The following is a 17492-nucleotide window of genomic DNA, read 5'->3' on the forward strand; positions in this document are numbered from 1 at the left end:
ATCCACTACGGTCCTGTCAACTTGTAGATGGGGTTGGAGCAGATGAGTGGATCTCCCGGTTAAACCATGGTTTTTGATTGGGGAAATGCACGTACAACTTTCTTTGGCATGCAGTCCCCAACACACTTGATGAAATCAGTGATGGTAGTGGCACACTCACCTAGATTGGCTGCTGAGCTCTTGAATATGGACCAGCCCACTGACTCCAAGTACTCGGGTAGGAGCTCTTCCGTTACCCCGGGCCATGGCTTGATCATCTTAACCGGTTGCTTCTGCTTAAGTTTCTGCTTGTATGCAGGAGAAGGAGCACCGTCTTGTGGTCTAATTTTCCGAAATGCGGTCGGGTGGGTGGAGTGGTACGTGCTCTTGATGGTTGTGTAGCAGTGGTCAAGGATGTTGGGGCCCCTGGTGGGACAGGAGATGTTTTGGCGGGGATGCTCAAGGGGCCAGAATTAGTTGAGAGCATATATCTCAGAAGATTGTGGGGCTGGAGGAGATTCCAAAGATAGGGTGGGGGAGCGGTCATGAAGGGATTTGATAACAAGGATCAGAATTTTAAAATTGTGATATTTTTGACGAAGCACCAATGGAGGAAATGCGGCTAGGTGAAGAGTTCTTTTTTTGGCTGCATGGACACAATAGATTAAATGGTCTCTTGTTCTATAAATTTCTATGATTCTATAACGTTGTAGGTTCCAACCTTATTCCAGAACTATAGCATTTGATCTAGGTAGCAGTTTGGTACTGAGGGAGCGCTGAGTTGTTGAGACTCGGATCCCATTTATTTCTCTCCGATAGTTCATATTGATGGTAAAGGTTTAATTATTTGTGGAAGAACAGGAAATTGTGTAACAAACCTGCTTCCCTCGATCAATACCACCAAAAACACACATTAGCAGATCGTTCATCCCCCTATTGTTTCTGGGGAGGGGGCAGGGGGTTGCAGTTCATTCTATTCCTGCACTTTCTCCCAAATTGTGTTATTTGATTCATATTGCCTCCTACTCCTCACCTCTCTACATTAAATGCCATCCTCCCTGCTTGTGCATATTTCACCTCTTTATGCCCTTCTGAAGTCTGCTGCTTATTACATTTCTGAGTTTTGTGTCACCTGCAAACTTTGGAATTACGCCCCACCTGTTCAGATGATGAGCATTTGTTTTGAGTGCCGTCATCTCCCTGTACTAGTTTTGTTTCTTCTTTACCCTTTCCCTTCCCAAGGGACGAGGGGCTGGTTTAGCACAATGGGCTAAATCGCTGGCTTTGAAAGCAGACCAAGGCAGGCCAGCAGCACGGTTCAATTCCCGTACCAGCCTTCCCGAACAGGTGCCGGAATGGGGCGACTAGGGGCTTTTCACAGTAACTTCATTGAAGCCTACTTGTGACAATAAGCGATTTTCATTTCATTTCAAAGATGTGCTGCTGTACAATTTTAAGGAATTCTTGTGAACATTTTAAAAACTGTTTTGAAAATATGTGCTGTTCATGTAATCCAGTGGTTTTTGAATAACTTTATATTATTTTGTTTAATCAGAGTTCACATGGCTTTACAATGAAGCAATTCATGGACATTTTCTCATTACCAGAGCTGACGCTGCTTTCCTGTGTCAATGACTATTTCATCAGGCAGAACATTGACTTTGAGCCTGTTTATCTTTATAAGGATGTTAAGGTAAGAGGCAAGAAGAATTTTGTTGCTCGTCCGATTCCTTGCTCGTTTTCCTAGCAGATCTTTAACACTTTAATTCAGTTGCCATGCAAACTATTGAAATGGTTTGCCAAGTGAAATTTTTGGCTGACAGCTCAATGAACTGCTGGTGTGATTTGGAGTTGAAAGGTCATGGGGCACAGTGGTCAGTACTGCTGCCTCACAGTGCTGAGGACCCGGATTCGATCTTGGCCCTGGGTCACTGTCCATGTGGAGTTTGCGCATTCTTCCCCTGTTTGTGTGGGCCTTACCCCCGCAACTCAAAACATGTGCAGGGTAGGTGAATTGGCCATGCTAAATTGCTCCTTACTTGGAAAAAAAAATTGGGTACTCTTTTTAATAAAAAAATTTAAAAAAAGAAAGGTCATGAGTTCAAGTTTTTGATGGGCACGTTATTGAACTTGGCTTCATGAAGATGCAGATTGGAATGTTGTTCCAAATTTATCTTAAGGCAGAAAGGAATTATTGATAAGTCCAACCTTAGAATTCAAGCTATTTGAATTTAATAGAAATTGTGATGAAGATTCAATTGCTTCTTGATTTATAATTGACAGGAGGTTATCCGAGATGTCCATGTTAAAGGAATATTGTATGGGGCAGTTGAACAGGACATTGGTATGTATATAATTATGTGGTTCAACTTATGTTAAGATTTGCATGACAGCTGACAGCAGAGTGGGTAAAAACAGAGAGGCTGGATTACCTCGGCAGGTCTGGAAGCATCTGTGGAGAGAGAAACGGGGCTAACTGTTTCAAGTCTGTCTGACCCTCCTACAGAATTGAAGAGAGGTAGTTATGAATTATATAGTTGGAGACGCAGATGTAGATGGTGGACTAAAGAATGAAAAGTAATCCAGAGAATTAGACTAATCCTCTGGATGCGCAAGTTTAAATCCCACCACAGCAACTGGGGGAATTTAAGTTTAATTAATAAATCTGGAATAAAAAGCTAGGCTCTTTATTAATGATTAGCACACTGGGCTAAATCGCTGGCTTTTAAAGCAGACCAAGGCAGGCCAGCAGCACTGTTCAATTCCCGTACCAGCCTCCCCGAACAGGCGCCGGAATGTGGCGACTAGGGGCTTTTCACAGTAACTTCATTGAAGCCTACTCGTGACAATCAGCGATTTTCATTTCATTTCATTATGAAACTACTGGATTGTCATAAAAACCCATCTGATTCACCAACGTCCTTCAGGGAAGGAAATCTGCCATTCTTATCTGGTTTGGTTTGGGACAGGGTGGAAGTGTGCGTCCGTCTCTCTGGCGAGGAGTGTTCCCTGCCTTCCATATAAAATCCAACTCGCAAATTCAAGCTTCCACTGATCTCCATGCCCACACCCCCCCCCCCCCCCCCCCTCCTTCCCCCAGCATCTCCACATTCAAATTTATTTTTTGCCCATTATAATGCAATGATTGCAAAAGTTTTCTGAGGAAAGCTTTTTATCTTCCACATATTTGGACAGGCGCAGGAATATTTTAAAGGAGCAACAATTTATACTGCATGAGGAAAGGCTACCAATTAGTTTTCAAGTGGACAGATTGGTTGAGGTATTACCATGCACCAAGGAGCTATTGTCCTCCACACTTTCGTTCAATTCAAAAAAGATGTAATACTTGAGTTCTATACTCAGAAGTGACGATTGGAAGTGTGCGGGCATTCTGTGCCTGAATGCCTCTTTCCTAGGGTAGGAGAGTCGAGTACTAGGGGACATAGGTTTACAGTGCGTGGGGAAAAGTTTAGAACAGATGTGCGAGGCAAGTGTTTTACACAGAGGGTGGTAAATATATGGAACGCGCTGCCTGGGAAGGTGGTGGAAGCAGGTATGATAGCGGCATTTAAGGGGCATCTAGACAAAGTATATGAATAGGGTGGGAATGGAAGGATACGGACTCTGTCAGGGCATACTGTTTTAATTTAGGCAGGTACAATGATCGGCGCAGGCTTGGAGGGCCGAAGGACCTGTTTCTGTGCTGTATTGGTCTCTGTTCTTTGTTGTGCTGGTGTCAAGCAAGGCCTCGTCGGTGACACCTCAAATTTGTAAAATCTCTCCATTCCACCATCCCTTGACTCGGATTTGAAGTGTCATCCAAGGTACACCCACCCACTCAGTGATAATCAATACCGCTGCAGTCCAGCTGTAGTTAAATGAGACAAACCTATGAACTGGGTTAGCTTGCATCTTGCCTGTTTGGACAGCTCGACATATTTTCCCTTGCAACTAAAAGCAAATTTGCTTCAGTTTGTCTGTCCAGATTTGACTTGTGTATCCTTTTTTTTATTTCAATCGGTTGCTGAAAATACTGTGCAAAGTCAAATGTACTGGCATGTAAAAACTTACTGGTAACCTTTCTTTCACATCAGAAAAATATGTGTCTCATGAGGAGCAAACGAGTACTGTGTTGGGAAAATTGATTGACAGTGGCAAGAAACTTTTCCTCATAACAAACAGCCCTTTTAGCTTTGTGTAAGTAACTTCCCAGATTCCATTGGAAATGGTCATCTGCATTACAAATAGAGAAATGCTTAAACAGAGCAAAATTTATTTTTGAGAAATTTGCACTAGCAGTAATTAAAATCGGAACAATATTTTTCATAAATTTATGGTGGTTGTGTTCCCTTTGTGCTATAGTGATAAAGGCATGCAATACATGGTTGGCCAAGATTGGCGTGACCTATTTGACATCATCATTGTACAGGCTGAGAAGCCAGCATTCTTCAATGATGACCGGAGGTAAGTGTGGTGGGACTGAACAGGCACAGGTTCAATTGTGTTTCTGGGGGTGGGAGCGAAATATGTGTTTTTCGTGAAGTTTGAAAATTTGTTTCAAAAGATCTGTTCCTTTTCTGTAGACCATTCAGGAGAGCAAATCAGAGAGATAAATTGCACTGGGACAAAATCAGCAAATTAGAAAAAGGTCAGATCTACAAACAGGTAAATCCCCTCATTCTACCTGTTCCTTTTTACCTGTTCTAGACTCTTTTTAAGTTTCACGTTTTTGGATTGAATGCTCCAATAACACGCACAACCTCTAAGGTTGAGTATCTGATTTACTGCACAATGCGATCAGATTAATTCTAAACATGTCTTAAATTTTTAAAAGCGAGTTGATGTCAGCAAGAAATTATCTGTCGTATTCATGTGTCTTTATCTCTCAAATAATTGTAATCTCTGCCTCATACATCAAAATTGATAACAAAGCCACTCAGTTTCAAAATCAAGCAGCATTCTGTAGGAATCATGCCAATTATTTGACCATGCAAACTCTACCACAATCCACTAGTATCAATGCAGCCTTTTCTTGTAACGGAAGAAGTGATAGTAGGGATAAATGTTTCCATATGCAGCAACAGTAGCAATGCAAGTGGTATTCTCCACTATCAGAATGCAGCCATCAAACCAAAAAGACATTCTGCCTACCAGACAAATGAGTAACGTGGTATACGGGTTTCAGTGCTGGTGCGATGCTTGGCAAGAAGGCCGTACATCCCATTAACTGGCAGATTATATCAAACAGCATGTCTTTTCAGCTGTCTGCAATAGGTCGAATACCAATCGTACTCCACTAGCTCGTGCTTGTGAAACGTGGAACATGGGGTGTGATTTAATGGCCACGCTGCACCCAAAAAACAGCTCACCGCAGTGCAGTGTGACTGATAGAAGCCATGAGACCCCGCTCCCTGGATCTACCCAGCTCGTAACGCCTCATGAGATCTAACTCGATCTTGTGAGATGTGGTGATGTAAATCCCGCCCATTGTGGGCGAGATCACTTTTTAACAAATCTGCATACTAAAGCAAGATAGGTAGTCTCATTTTAATGTGCGGATTCCCGGGTTACCCGAGGCAAGTGATAAATCTCCTTCATCTCAAAGGCCTCGGGCGAGCGCCGTTCTGTGCAGGTATCCAAAAATCGGGGCCAGATGGAATGACTCTCGAGGGGGTCTCTCAGGGGATCTGAGGCACCCAGGTGCATGCCCTTTGGGCAGGGTGACTACCTGGCACTGCTGTTGGCACCCTGGCATGGACACCCTGGCGGTGCCACCTGGTTGCCAACCTGGTATTGCCAAGGTGCCCAGGTGGCACTGCAGCTGGGAGGGGCACTGCCAGGATGCCAGTTTGATAGTACCAAGGTACCAAGCTGGCATTTTGTGCATGGGGTGGGGACCCTCCCATAGTGCTTTGTGGCTTGGGGAGGGTCTGGGGTCGCTTTTGGGGGGCCTCGAAGATTGGGACACCAGTTAAAAATGGCATCCCGAATTCCAGCAACACTGAGGATTTCCGGAGAGCGGAGCTCGTCAGTGCACAAAAAAAGGCTATGTGCGGCCTCGGCCATGTGTCCTCCATTGAGGCTCCTTATCAAACGCAAGTCGTGTTTTATAGCCTTGTGTTTCTCGGCACTGCAAGCGCTGGGAAACACGTAGCTAAATGCGCTTGCCGTGGGACTTTGTTCCCATTTAGTTAAATTGTGCCCATAAATGTCCAACGTTAGATGTGATTCCACGATTGGACACCGCTTGCTGAACAATCCCAAATGTGTTACAACTGATTTACGATTATTAGTTGGCCTCGCAATGTGGTGCCCTCAATTGCTAGAAGCTACATATCTTCATACACAGGGCCCTGTCCTTTCCAGGCAAAAGGTGCATGTCCTGGAATTGCACCTTTTTCAAATTTAAAAAAAAAGTCTCAAGATAATAGCTCCCAGGTGCATTCTCCATGGCAACACCTAGACCAAACGGAATCAAAGTGCCAACCAATCAGCACTCTTTTCTCATGCAGTATAAATAATTACTCTTCGTAATTTGCATTCTTGCATCTGTCCTGGTCAGTGCAAGATGAAAATCGCCAACACTTTTTCAGCAATGTTTAATATGGTGTCCTGACATTTCAAAGTCTTTTTTTGTGCTAAATGTAATTATCCAATAATTTGAGTTAAGCAAAATTAATAATGTAACAAGGTGGGAATTTTAAAAATGTTTGAGTGATCATATAATGTATGTAATTTAAGAGATTTAGGTTGTACTTCATTTGACAAAGATTAAAATCCATAATGGTTTGTAATAAACAGAATGGTCTGACATCCTGTTCTGATTTTCACATTGCAGTATTTAAAGTAAACAGGTACAAAACCTGATGCAAAATAAACATAGTTCTCCCTACAGTAATGCAGCCTTTAACTGAAGCAATGGCATCTACCTCTCGATGCAAATAATAAATACTGTTAAAATGGCCCGTTTACTGAAAGTTATTGCCGCCTTATTGATTTCTTAATAAGCTTTTTAAGTTCCCAGCTACCACCTTCCTAAAGTTTGCAGACTCTGGCCTGTTCCTTACTTATGAGCTAATGTTGTATCAGTTCAGAGTGATGCAGTGATCAGTGCACCTCTTTTAACCATTTCCTGTTCCCTGGTTCACACATGTGGATGGTTCTATATTCTCATTTAGCGCCTCTGCGTCAGGGTTTACATCTTTATCAATATTTATATCCAATGCAACAATTTATTTTGGGAGGAAGGGCTGGGCTGAGCCTTGGTCTTTAGTCTGAACTGCATTTTAATCTTCTAATTTGTTTTTACTCTAGGGCAACTTGTATGAATTTTTAAAACTCACTGGCTGGACTGGTTCAAAAGTGCTTTATTTTGGGGATCACATTTACAGTGATCTAGCTGTAAGTGTAAACGTGTTTTCGTTAAGTTGATTAAATTAAGGTATCTGTACTATATGTGATATGTGCCTGGTGCTCGGCAGAGAAAGGGTTAACGTGGGATTGGAGACTGGCACCCCCCTCCTACAGTATTATGTATGTAGTCACATGGTAAGAAACTCGGAGAACAGTCTAGAAGCAACACTCAAGTAAGCAGTTAGCCTGCTTAGTGGAGCAACACCATAGAATCTACAGTGCAGAAGGAGGCCATTCGGCCCATTGAGTCTGTACCGGCTCTTGGAAAGAGCACCCTACCCAAGCCCACACCCCCACCCAATCCCCATAACCCAGTAATCCCAGCCAACACTAAGGGCAATTTTGGACACTAAGGGCAATTTAGCATGGCCAATCAATCTTTGGACTGTGGGAGGAAACCAAAGCACCCGGAGGAAACCCACGCACACACTGGGAGAACGTGCAGACTCCGCACAGACAGTGACCCAGCGGGGAATCGAACATGGGACCCTGGCGCTGTGAAGCAATTATGCTAACCACTATGCTACCGTGCTTACCCATACATGACCATACCGTGGAACTGTAAATAATTAAATAGTTAAAGCCTACCAATAAAGTGTTCGTGTTCAAGCACACATGTCTCAATATCTCATCAATGAGCCACTACTACTGAAGCAGAAAGAACCCATGTTACATGTATACTTTGACATGATACAAAATATTGTGGTGTTTATTTTGATGTGCACTTTATCTCCTTTATCATTTGCATATGGAATCAGATTGTTTTTTGCCGGAGTATGGAATGAGAAGAGCAGAAAGAGGCAGGAACACTTAATTAATATTTAGTATGTTGAGATTTTTTTCCTTGCCCTCTTATGCTTTACCTGTACTCGCAAATGGTTTCATTCCCCAAAATCAAACATTCTGAGTTTATTGAAAACGCTATTAATCAGGTTTCTAGTGTTGCTGAAATTATTTTTGTGTGCTCACACGGAGATTAATATGCTCTCTGTTGTCTGTGAGGTTACAAATCCAATAAGTTTTCTGACTTCGAAACCGAGAAAAGGCATCTTGTTTGCACTTCCACATGTATAATTTAACTAATCAGTAACTAGCCAATGTCCTTCCAATGTCACAAAAGGATCTGACCCTGAAGCACGGCTGGAGGACGGGTGCAATTATTCCAGAGCTACGATCGGAGATTAAAACCATGAATACAGAGCAGTACAGTCAGGTGGTTGTGTGGCTGCAGGGCCTCACAGGGCTGCTTGAACGCATGCAAGTAAGTGTGTCCTGTTTACAGTACTGAATTCAAGTAGATTAGATGATTAGTGGTGAAGCAAGGGGACATGGTGGTGTAGTGGTAATGTCACTGGACTAGTAATCCCAAGGCCCTGGCTAATGCTCTGGGGCGCAGGTTCAAATCCCACCATGCCTGTTGGTGGAATTTAAATTCAGTTAATAAATCTGGCTCAGTAATGGTGCCCATGACAACTATCATCGATTGTCATTAAAAAAATTTTTTTAAGAGAATAAAAATTGATTAGAGGGACCCCGGAAGTGTAGAAGATTTTAGTTTAGACGGGCAGCATGGTTGGCGCAGGCTTGGAAGGCCAAAGGGCCTGTTCCTGTGCTGTACTTTTCTGTTCTTGGTACCCAATTATTAATTTTTTCAATTAAGGGGCAATTTGGTGTGGCCAATCCACCTAACCTCTACATCTTTTGGATTGTGGGGGTGAAACCCACGCAGACACAGGGAGAATGTGCAACTATACACCAACAGTGACGGGGCCGGGATTGAACCTGGGTCCTCGGGGCCATAGGCAGCAGTGCTATACCTTACTGCCCTCATCATCGATTGTCACAAAGACCCATCTCGTACATCATTATCCTTAAGGAAGAAAATCTGCCATCCGGACAACTCCTTTGTTGTCACAGGAAGTTTTCTATTCTTTACAGCCTTCCCCTAGTCAAGTGTGCACTCCTCGGTTCTAGAAATATGCGCCTGTATTTCTGTCTATTATATTTTAGATGTGTAGGACTTCTGAATGCTAATGAATTTTGAAATAAGCAAGATGCAATGGCCCAGAACGTGCTGATAAAAATAACAGTGTATGAATGAGGCTTAGGGTTATTCATGCACACATCAGTTAGTAACAGTGGAAAAGATGACTTTTGAATCACGTCATGCTGCTGAAAGATTTTGTATTGCTCTGCCATTAACTTCCTAAAAATGGCATCCCGAGTTGATGCTCCCCTGATTCATGGAAATTGCTCGTTAAACTTTGCACATTAAACTCACCACAGAAAGTTAAATCCAGTAATTAACAACCACACAACTAAAATTTATATAGCGCCATTAATATAATATTTAACAATGAATGAACCCCTTAATGACGGGGTAATTTATAATGACTACCGAGAAAGTAAACCAATAAAGGTGTTGAATCTCATTCCGTCAGGTAGCAAATTGTTGCAGATTTTAAAATTTGTTAAAAGGGATTCAGTTTTACTTTTTTTCCTTTCTGGCTCTATTAATCCAGGCTTGATTCTCCATACGCTGCTGCGATCGGGAATCTTGATCAGGCGGCGAATGGAGCGTCCCCCTCCAAAAAAGGGTTCGGCGCCGGGGGCAGGGTACTAAAAGTTGCCCCATGCTGCTGCCTGGTTGAAGGGGGAGGGTCCCCCAAGGGTCCTCGGTGTAGGGTAAGCTTGGTTTGTGGGTGAGCGGTAGACCACAGGGACCTTGGCATGGTGATCTCAGACAGCCCTCTGCTCAACAGCAAGCTCCTGGTCAGAGTTTTTGGATTCTGATGTGGCCTCCTCAACCTGAACTGCTCTGCCTGGTAACTGAAGGACGGTCCAATGAAGAATGAAACCGGAAACACTTTTTTTTTTTCTTTTCCTAAACTCTGCTCCCTGAGATAATAGTCTTTAAAATAACAGCTGTTGCAAGTGTCAGAGGCTTCCTCGAAAGCCCACAACACTTGAAAAGGCTTCAAATCGCCTAAAACCCTTTGAAATGCAAAACTTTCACTCCGTTTTACAGAGCAATACCTTTCAGTAGCTTGTGATTGACAGTTTAATGGTTCAGAAAGAGCTGCTTGGTGGATTCTTTATTTGTCTTTAGTTAACGCTTGAATGCATCTCAAGTACCCTGCTTTGATGCTAACCACAATGTTTATAAATACTCTTGCTATGATGATGGCTCTTCGCCAACATCGAAGGAGTTAAGCTTCCTCTTTTCTCACACCAAAAAACACTTGGCTGATCTCCAAATTGCCCAGGGATTAGGAGGGGCAGACCAACATGGTTCTCCATCCTGAGCCAACCCAACCTCCAGGTTCATTGGAGGATGACCCCCCCCCCCCCCCCCACAAACTCCCCGCAGCCTGGCAGCAGCAGAGGGGGAAACCTATTGGTGCCCTCATTTTCTTGGGTGCACTGTGCCAGGTGTGGGTTTCACTGCCAGGATGTAGGTGCCATGGTGCTGGGGGTGGTGCACCATTGGCAATGTCAGGTGGCAGGGACTGAAGTGGGGTAGGTGATGGGGGGCTGGGAAGTCCGGTGCGGATGTTGGGTCAATCTAATGCGAGCATGGTTGGGGGCGGTGTGGCAGGTGAGTGGGTGTCCCATTATTCTCATGGTGGGTAGGAGGATGCCCTCATTGCCAGGATTTGGGTTTTGAGGTAGGGGGCCTCCCGGCCGACTTTGTGATCAGGCTCAAATGATGTCCCGTTACCAGATTTCCAATGGAATCCAGCAACCTCTCCACCATGCATAGATTTGCATGGTTAAGGAATGAGACTTTCATCTGGGCGCCGCTCCTGCGGCAGCGTGACCTTGCTACGATTCATAGCAGGAATACTTAGACTCCCAAACGGAGAATCCCATGCCCAGTTTTTCCTTCCCCCTTTCTACACCTGATTTGACTGTGAATCCACTCACTCCAGTCCACCTTCCTTCTCAGCCCTTTTGGTATCTAATTCTCAACTCTTTAAATATCAGTGGTTATGGGGATACTCTGTTCCATGGTTTAGCAAGGACCTAGGTGCCAATTTCCCCCACTGCTCTGTTACCAACTCACACTTTCAGCAACTTACTGGTGTAAGGGAAATAGAAATAGAAACTGACCTGCCCAGTTTAGAAGGAAAGAAAACCAACTGAGATTTGGTAAGATAGATTCCTGGGCAGACTAAACCTGGTTGAAAGATATAAAAGAACACCGATCAGTAAGCACCAATCTAATAGGACATGCCACAAGATGCCACACTCCAGCCATTAGATTTTCCTCAACCAACATAAGTTTCTCATCATGAGGTAATGTGCAGATGTAGGATTATTGAGAGGAGCTTTCTAGCATCAGCTCTCATTTCTGATGTCTGAGAGATGACCTTGCTCGCTTTTTTCACAGAAGTGAAACTTAAAACTTATCTCCATCATATAGGGTGTGACGATCGACACCAGTGTTTAAACAAGTTGTAATTTTGTTTCGCTAACCTACCCCTAGCGCACATTCACATACATCTTGTTGACATTTGGTGAACTGTTTTTTTTATTGTTTTAGATTTATGACGATGCAGAGTCTCGGATGGTGTTGCAAGAATGGATCAAAGAGAGAAACGAGTTAAGGTAATAACCACCATACAAGTGAGTCTGTATCACCATCATTCACACACAGATTGAGCTGATTATACTACTGCTATGAACACGTATGTTTATAGCCTGTTACTAAACACTGTTTACTTAAATGCATTTAAATCTGTTGTAAATCTTTTATGAGAGAGATTACGTACCAGCCTCCCCGTGGAGGAGGTCCCGTACCAGTCTCCCTAAACAGGCGCCGGAATGTGGCGACTAGGGGCTTTTCGCAGTAACTTCATTTGAAGCCTACTTGTGAAAATAAGCGATTTTCATTTCAATATCATACACATAGAAACCTCTGTTATAATAAGATTCCCAATATCTTTTCCTCCTATGCTGCCCTGAAGATGATGCCACTTGCACAGAATGCATGGGCACAGACAGTTGTATGGTACCCAAGTGGCCATTCTTTTTCATTCATGGGCTATGGGCATCACTGCCGAGGGCAGCATATATTCCCCCCCCCCCCCGAGAAGCTGGTGGTGAGCCACCTTCATGAATACAGCTGAATGTCTGGGCCATTTCAGAGGGCAGTTAAGAGCCAACCACATTGCTGTGGGTCTGGAGTCACAAATAAGCCAGATTGGGTAAGCATGGCAGACTTCATTACCTAAAGGACATTAGTGAACCAGATGTGTCTTTATGGCAGTCCAGTAGTTTTGTGGCCACCATAACCGTTGCTAGCTTTTTAATTCCAGATTTTGAAAATGTTAATTGAATCTAGATTCCTCTGTTGTTTTGGTGGAATTTTCAGTTCATGAGCCCAGCAACGTAACAGCACCAGACTGTTTAACTGTGAGGCACCTCACAGCTTACTGTTATCCTGCCTTCATTTCTTCTCCTCGTCACTTGTGCTCTTGCACTATCGCTCATTAGAAACACACCAATTTGTGCTTAGCAATGAAAATAATAACCGGATAGTAAACATTAGTCAGGTGTCTGAAGCGATTGTCCTTGTTCTTCACAGTAACTTCATACTTGTGACAATAAAAAATTATTATTATTATTAGTGCCATAGTATCCTATCTGAGAGGGCGGATGGGGTTTGAGTTAATGCCTAATCTGAAAGACAGTGCAGCACTCCCTCAGTACTTGTGCTTAAGTCTCTGGAATGGAACTTGAACCGTCTTTCTTGGGTGAGGTAGGGGTTGGAGTTTGGTTGGGGGGGGGGGGGGGGGGGGGGGGGGAGGTATTAATAATAAGGAAGAAGATTAGACCAGTGTTCTTCAAACTCTTTTTCCGGGGACCTAATTATACCAACCAGCCAACCTTCGGGACCCGACCTGAGTGACCCACCATTTTCTCTTACCTTGTTTGCTGCTGACAAAAATGGAGGAAATGGTTTTGGGTCCCTTTGACCTCATACACGCTCCTCCAATGGAACCTGTTGGATGAAGGTGAAGCCTTCCGGTGTCGGAAAGTATGGAGTCTCCACCTATCCAAAGTTCTGCACTTTTTTCCTGTAACATTTTATCAAATAAAACCCCCCCGAACTTGTAAAAAAAAATTAAATGAATAAAACCCCTACGAACTTGTAAAACAAAAAGCTGCGACCGTTTGAAAAAAAAAGCGGCTGCACTGCACATGTGTGCTCGATCATCAGTGCGCATGAACATGGTTTTATACATGCGTGCCGATGATCTGGCACGCATGCGCAGTGCGGCTGCATTGTTTTTTTACATTTTGAAGGACGCTTGCAGCCAACGTTATTAACAGACGGCTGTTGCGCGCTGATGTGCACGATCGGGAACACCACTACGGACGGCTCCCCGACACCCGCCTGCGGGTCGCACCCCCGAGTTTGACAATCCCTGGATTAGACCATGCATTTCTAATGTTGGGGCGAGCCTCTTTTACAATAGGTGCTGTCAAGTCAAAGGTATTTTGTATCCCAAGTTGCTTCTTGGTTTGAGTTATATTAAGAAATCTATTAATTGGGCAGCACGGTGGCGCAGTGGGTTAGCCCTGCTGCTTCACGGCGCCGAGGTCCCAGGTTCGATCCCGGCTCTGGATCACTGTCCATGTGGAGTTTGCACATTCTCCCCGTGTTTGCGTGGGTTTCGCCCCCACAACCCAAAAAAAAAAGGTGTGCAGGTTAGGTGGATTGGCCATGCTAAATTGCCCCTTAATTGGAAAAAATGAATTGGGTACTCTAAATTTATATTTTTTTAAAAATTAAATCTATTAATTTATGTTTTGTATACTGACGACTCCTTTACTTTGATATTTCAGAGAACTGACCAAGACCATCTTTAACCCGCAGTTTGGGAGTATTTTCCGAACCCACCACAATCCTACCTACTTCTCGCGCCGTCTCTCGCGCTTTGCAGATATATACATGGCGTCCCTGAGCTGCATCTTGAACTACAATCTGCATAATACTTTCTACCCTCGGAGGACGCCACTGCAGCATGAAGCCTCGCTCTGGTCAGACCAGAACTGTGCCAGCACATCCAAATACCCATACATCGAAGGAGAGGCTCAGATTAAATGAACCACTGCAAAGGCATTCTCAACCGATTCAAATGCATCGGCTTAATACAAACAGTTCAGAACTTTGCTTTAATCTTTTTGTAAGTCTCTTATTGTATCTGGGCTTTCAGTGGCTGTAGTGGTAAGCAATAGTTGAACATTGCTAGAGTGTGTGATCAGCTAAGCTTTTGTGTCGTCTTCCGAGGTGAGAGTGAGAAGTTGCCGCCAAAATGTAATTTCTGATGAGTGAAATGAGGGTCTGGGTAGTTGGGGTTGCTTGGGTAATGGGTTGGTTTGTCCCATTGCCCAGCTCCATGTATTTGCATGCCTCAATGTCTGTTGTGTTGAGTCTCGGGCAAAGATTGGCAAGGGGGAAGTGGAGAACTACTGGGATTTGGAAGTGAAAGTGCCTGGGTATCCCTCCCAGTGTGCTGGGTTCATCATGGAGCAGGATGGTTTATGCTAGTACTGTGGAGAATTGAGGTCACTTAAAATGTACAGACAGGAGATGTGCTTAATTGGAGAACTATTTATGCAAACACATAGTGAATATAAAGACTGACTTGAGGGCAGGTCACACACAACATCCACTCTCAATATTAACTCTAAAGTGTGCTAGTCACATGTGCGCCAGTGCAATTTTGGCAAATTCTTCAGAAGGACATCTTTGCCAATTTCTAGTTAGATAGTACTGTAGAGTCATTCATGTTTACACATATGTAAGTTTTGTATGACATTGTTGGCTAGATTTGCATAAATGTAGATGGGGAGATGAGACGGTGTGGTGGTAATATCACTGGTTAATAACTCAAGAGGCCCTGGTTAATACTCTGGAGATGTTTATTCAAATCCCACTATCAAAGTTAGTGGACTTAAAAATTCAATGAAATAAATTTAAAAATCTGGAATTGAAAGCTAGTCTCGGTAATGAAAGTATAATCACTTGCAGTTAAAAGCCCATCTATTTCATTAATGCTCTTCAGGGAAGGAAATCTGCCTACATGTGACTTCAGACCCACAGCAATGTGGTTGACTTGACTTCACTCTGAAGTCACTCAGTTCAAGGACAATCAGGGATGGGCAGAATGGGCAACATCCCATGCAAGAATAAATTTATAAAATGCTCTATAATTTCCTGAGCAAATGCAGAAAAAAAATTAGCATCTGAGACATTAGACTGAACACTATTGGGAGAGTTGATTGAAAATATAATTGAAAGTGAGGAGGGAAGTCGTACGGTGAAGAGGGTTAGGGAAGGACGGATACAGACATTGAAAGCTGTGCCACTAAGTGAGGCTTGCTGGTAAGCGTGACAGGGTAAGGTACGCTAGAGTCGAAGCATGAGCTGGGATGGAAAACTGGCACATTAACATCTTGGTATCTGCCAATGTGAGACATTGGGCGCGATCGTCCGGCCACGCTGCGCCGGAAAAGCATCTCGCTGCGGCGCAACATGGTCAGTGAAACCTGTGAAGGGAGCGCTCCCGGGAACTATCCGTCTCGCAACGCCTCGGAAAATTCAACGCAATCTCGCGAAATGTTGCCAGGAGACAACAATGGGCGGGATCACATATAGGCAAGTCTGCATATTAGAATGAAGCAGTAAGCCTTACTCTAATGTGCAGATTTTCAAGGTACCTGAGACTTTGGGATTTAATCCCTTCGCCTCTGGGACCTCGAGGTTCGTACTGGTCTCCACAAACGGGAACCAGACAAACGGCACTTGTGGGAATCCCCAAGGGGATCGGAGGCCCCCAGCTGCATGCCTTTTGGCCAGGGTGCTGCCCTGGCACTGAAAAAAAAAGAAAATCGCGTATTGTCACGGGAGGTTGGGGGGGGAATTGGATCGAGTCACACTGGGATGGGGGGGGAGAGAGAGAGTTTTGGGTAGGGTTGGGTGTTGTTGTTCCCCTCGGTGCAGTAATTGTTTGGGGTGTCCCGTGCGTAGCTGGATTATGGTGTTACTCTGGAGTTAGAAATATATTTTTTCCGCCCTTCTAACTCTTTTTGAGAGTACCTGCCAGGGTAAAACAGGCAAAACCAATTTAAATTGCTTCTGTTGGATGGTTCCCAGCCCAGCTCCATTGTCCAGAGAGCAGTGACCGGATAAACCCTCACATGGGAACTGCCTAGAGGGATTCCCAGCACATCATAGGGGTACCCCCTAAATGCGAAGCTGGGGAACCCGGATGTTATGAAATGTTTTGCTTACAATGTTGCTCATCATTGGTATAAATATTAAAATGTAACAGTAACATTAGTATCTATATTCTAAAGAAATGCTTTGAGAAATAAGGTGTAAATTTCGAGACCTAAAAATTGACATAACAATTTCATAGAATCATTCAGCACAAGGAAGTGGCCTTTTGACTCATTGTACTGGTACATCTCTGAACAAATTAGACCCACACCCTACCCTTTGAGAGAAATATTTAAGTATATTTGATGAATGTGCTTCCGAAGTACCTGATGTTACTTGTGAAACTACTGCCATCACCTTTCCAGTAAGAAGTCTTACAACACCAGGTTAAAGTCCAACAGGTTTGTTTCAAACACGAGCTTTCGGAGCACGGCTCCTTCTTCAGGTGAAGAAGGAGCCGTGCTCCGAAAGCTCGTGTTTGAAACAAACCTGTTGGACTTTAACCTGGTGTTGTAAGACTTCTTACTGTGCTCACCCCAGTCCAACGCCGGCATCTCCCAGGTGAAGAAGGAGCCGTGCTCCGAAAGCTCGTGTTTGAAACAAACCTGTTGGACTTTAACCTGGTGTTGTAAGACTTCTTACTGTGCTCACCCCAGTCCAACGCCGGCATCTCCACATCATGATCACCTTTCCAAGCAGTGCATTCCAAATCGGAATAAGTGGCATTTTTAAAAAAACATCTCCCATCTGGTTCTTTTGTCAATTTTCTTAAATCCGTGACCTACCTGCCAGAAAATCTTCCCGCTTATTTTATCAAAACTTCTAATAGTTTTAACCCTCTCTATTAAATCTCATCTTAATCTGT

At 43.8% G+C, this 17492-nt stretch overlaps 1 protein-coding gene across 3 annotated transcripts in view; it reads left to right on the top strand.

Annotated features, from left to right (window-relative positions):
- nt5dc3 (5'-nucleotidase domain containing 3) overlaps positions 1–17492 on the top strand; it is a 40851-nt gene that overhangs the window by 21848 nt on the left and 1511 nt on the right. Inside the window, exons 6-14 of one of the 3 annotated variants that reach the window (XR_005458287.1) lie at positions 1535–1672; positions 2263–2323; positions 4074–4176; positions 4342–4443; positions 4563–4644; positions 7294–7380; positions 8513–8653; positions 11939–12003; positions 14248–14588. Coding sequence is in view for 2 of the 3 variants with exons in the window: in XM_038780016.1 (XP_038635944.1) it covers positions 1535–1672; positions 2263–2323; positions 4074–4176; positions 4342–4443; positions 4563–4644; positions 7294–7380; positions 8513–8653; positions 11939–12003; positions 14248–14509 (1041 nt within the window). In the remaining variant the exon portion in view is untranslated. Of the gene's footprint in view, positions 1–1534; positions 1673–2262; positions 2324–4073; positions 4177–4341; positions 4444–4562; positions 4645–7293; positions 7381–8512; positions 8654–11938; positions 12004–14247; positions 15636–17492 lie in introns of those variants that run through there. The other 2 variants (XM_038780016.1, XM_038780017.1) reach the window with 2 other exon arrangements.

This window comes from Scyliorhinus canicula, chromosome 20 (assembly GCF_902713615.1).
Source record: "Scyliorhinus canicula chromosome 20, sScyCan1.1, whole genome shotgun sequence".
NCBI lineage: Eukaryota > Metazoa > Chordata > Chondrichthyes > Carcharhiniformes > Scyliorhinidae > Scyliorhinus > Scyliorhinus canicula.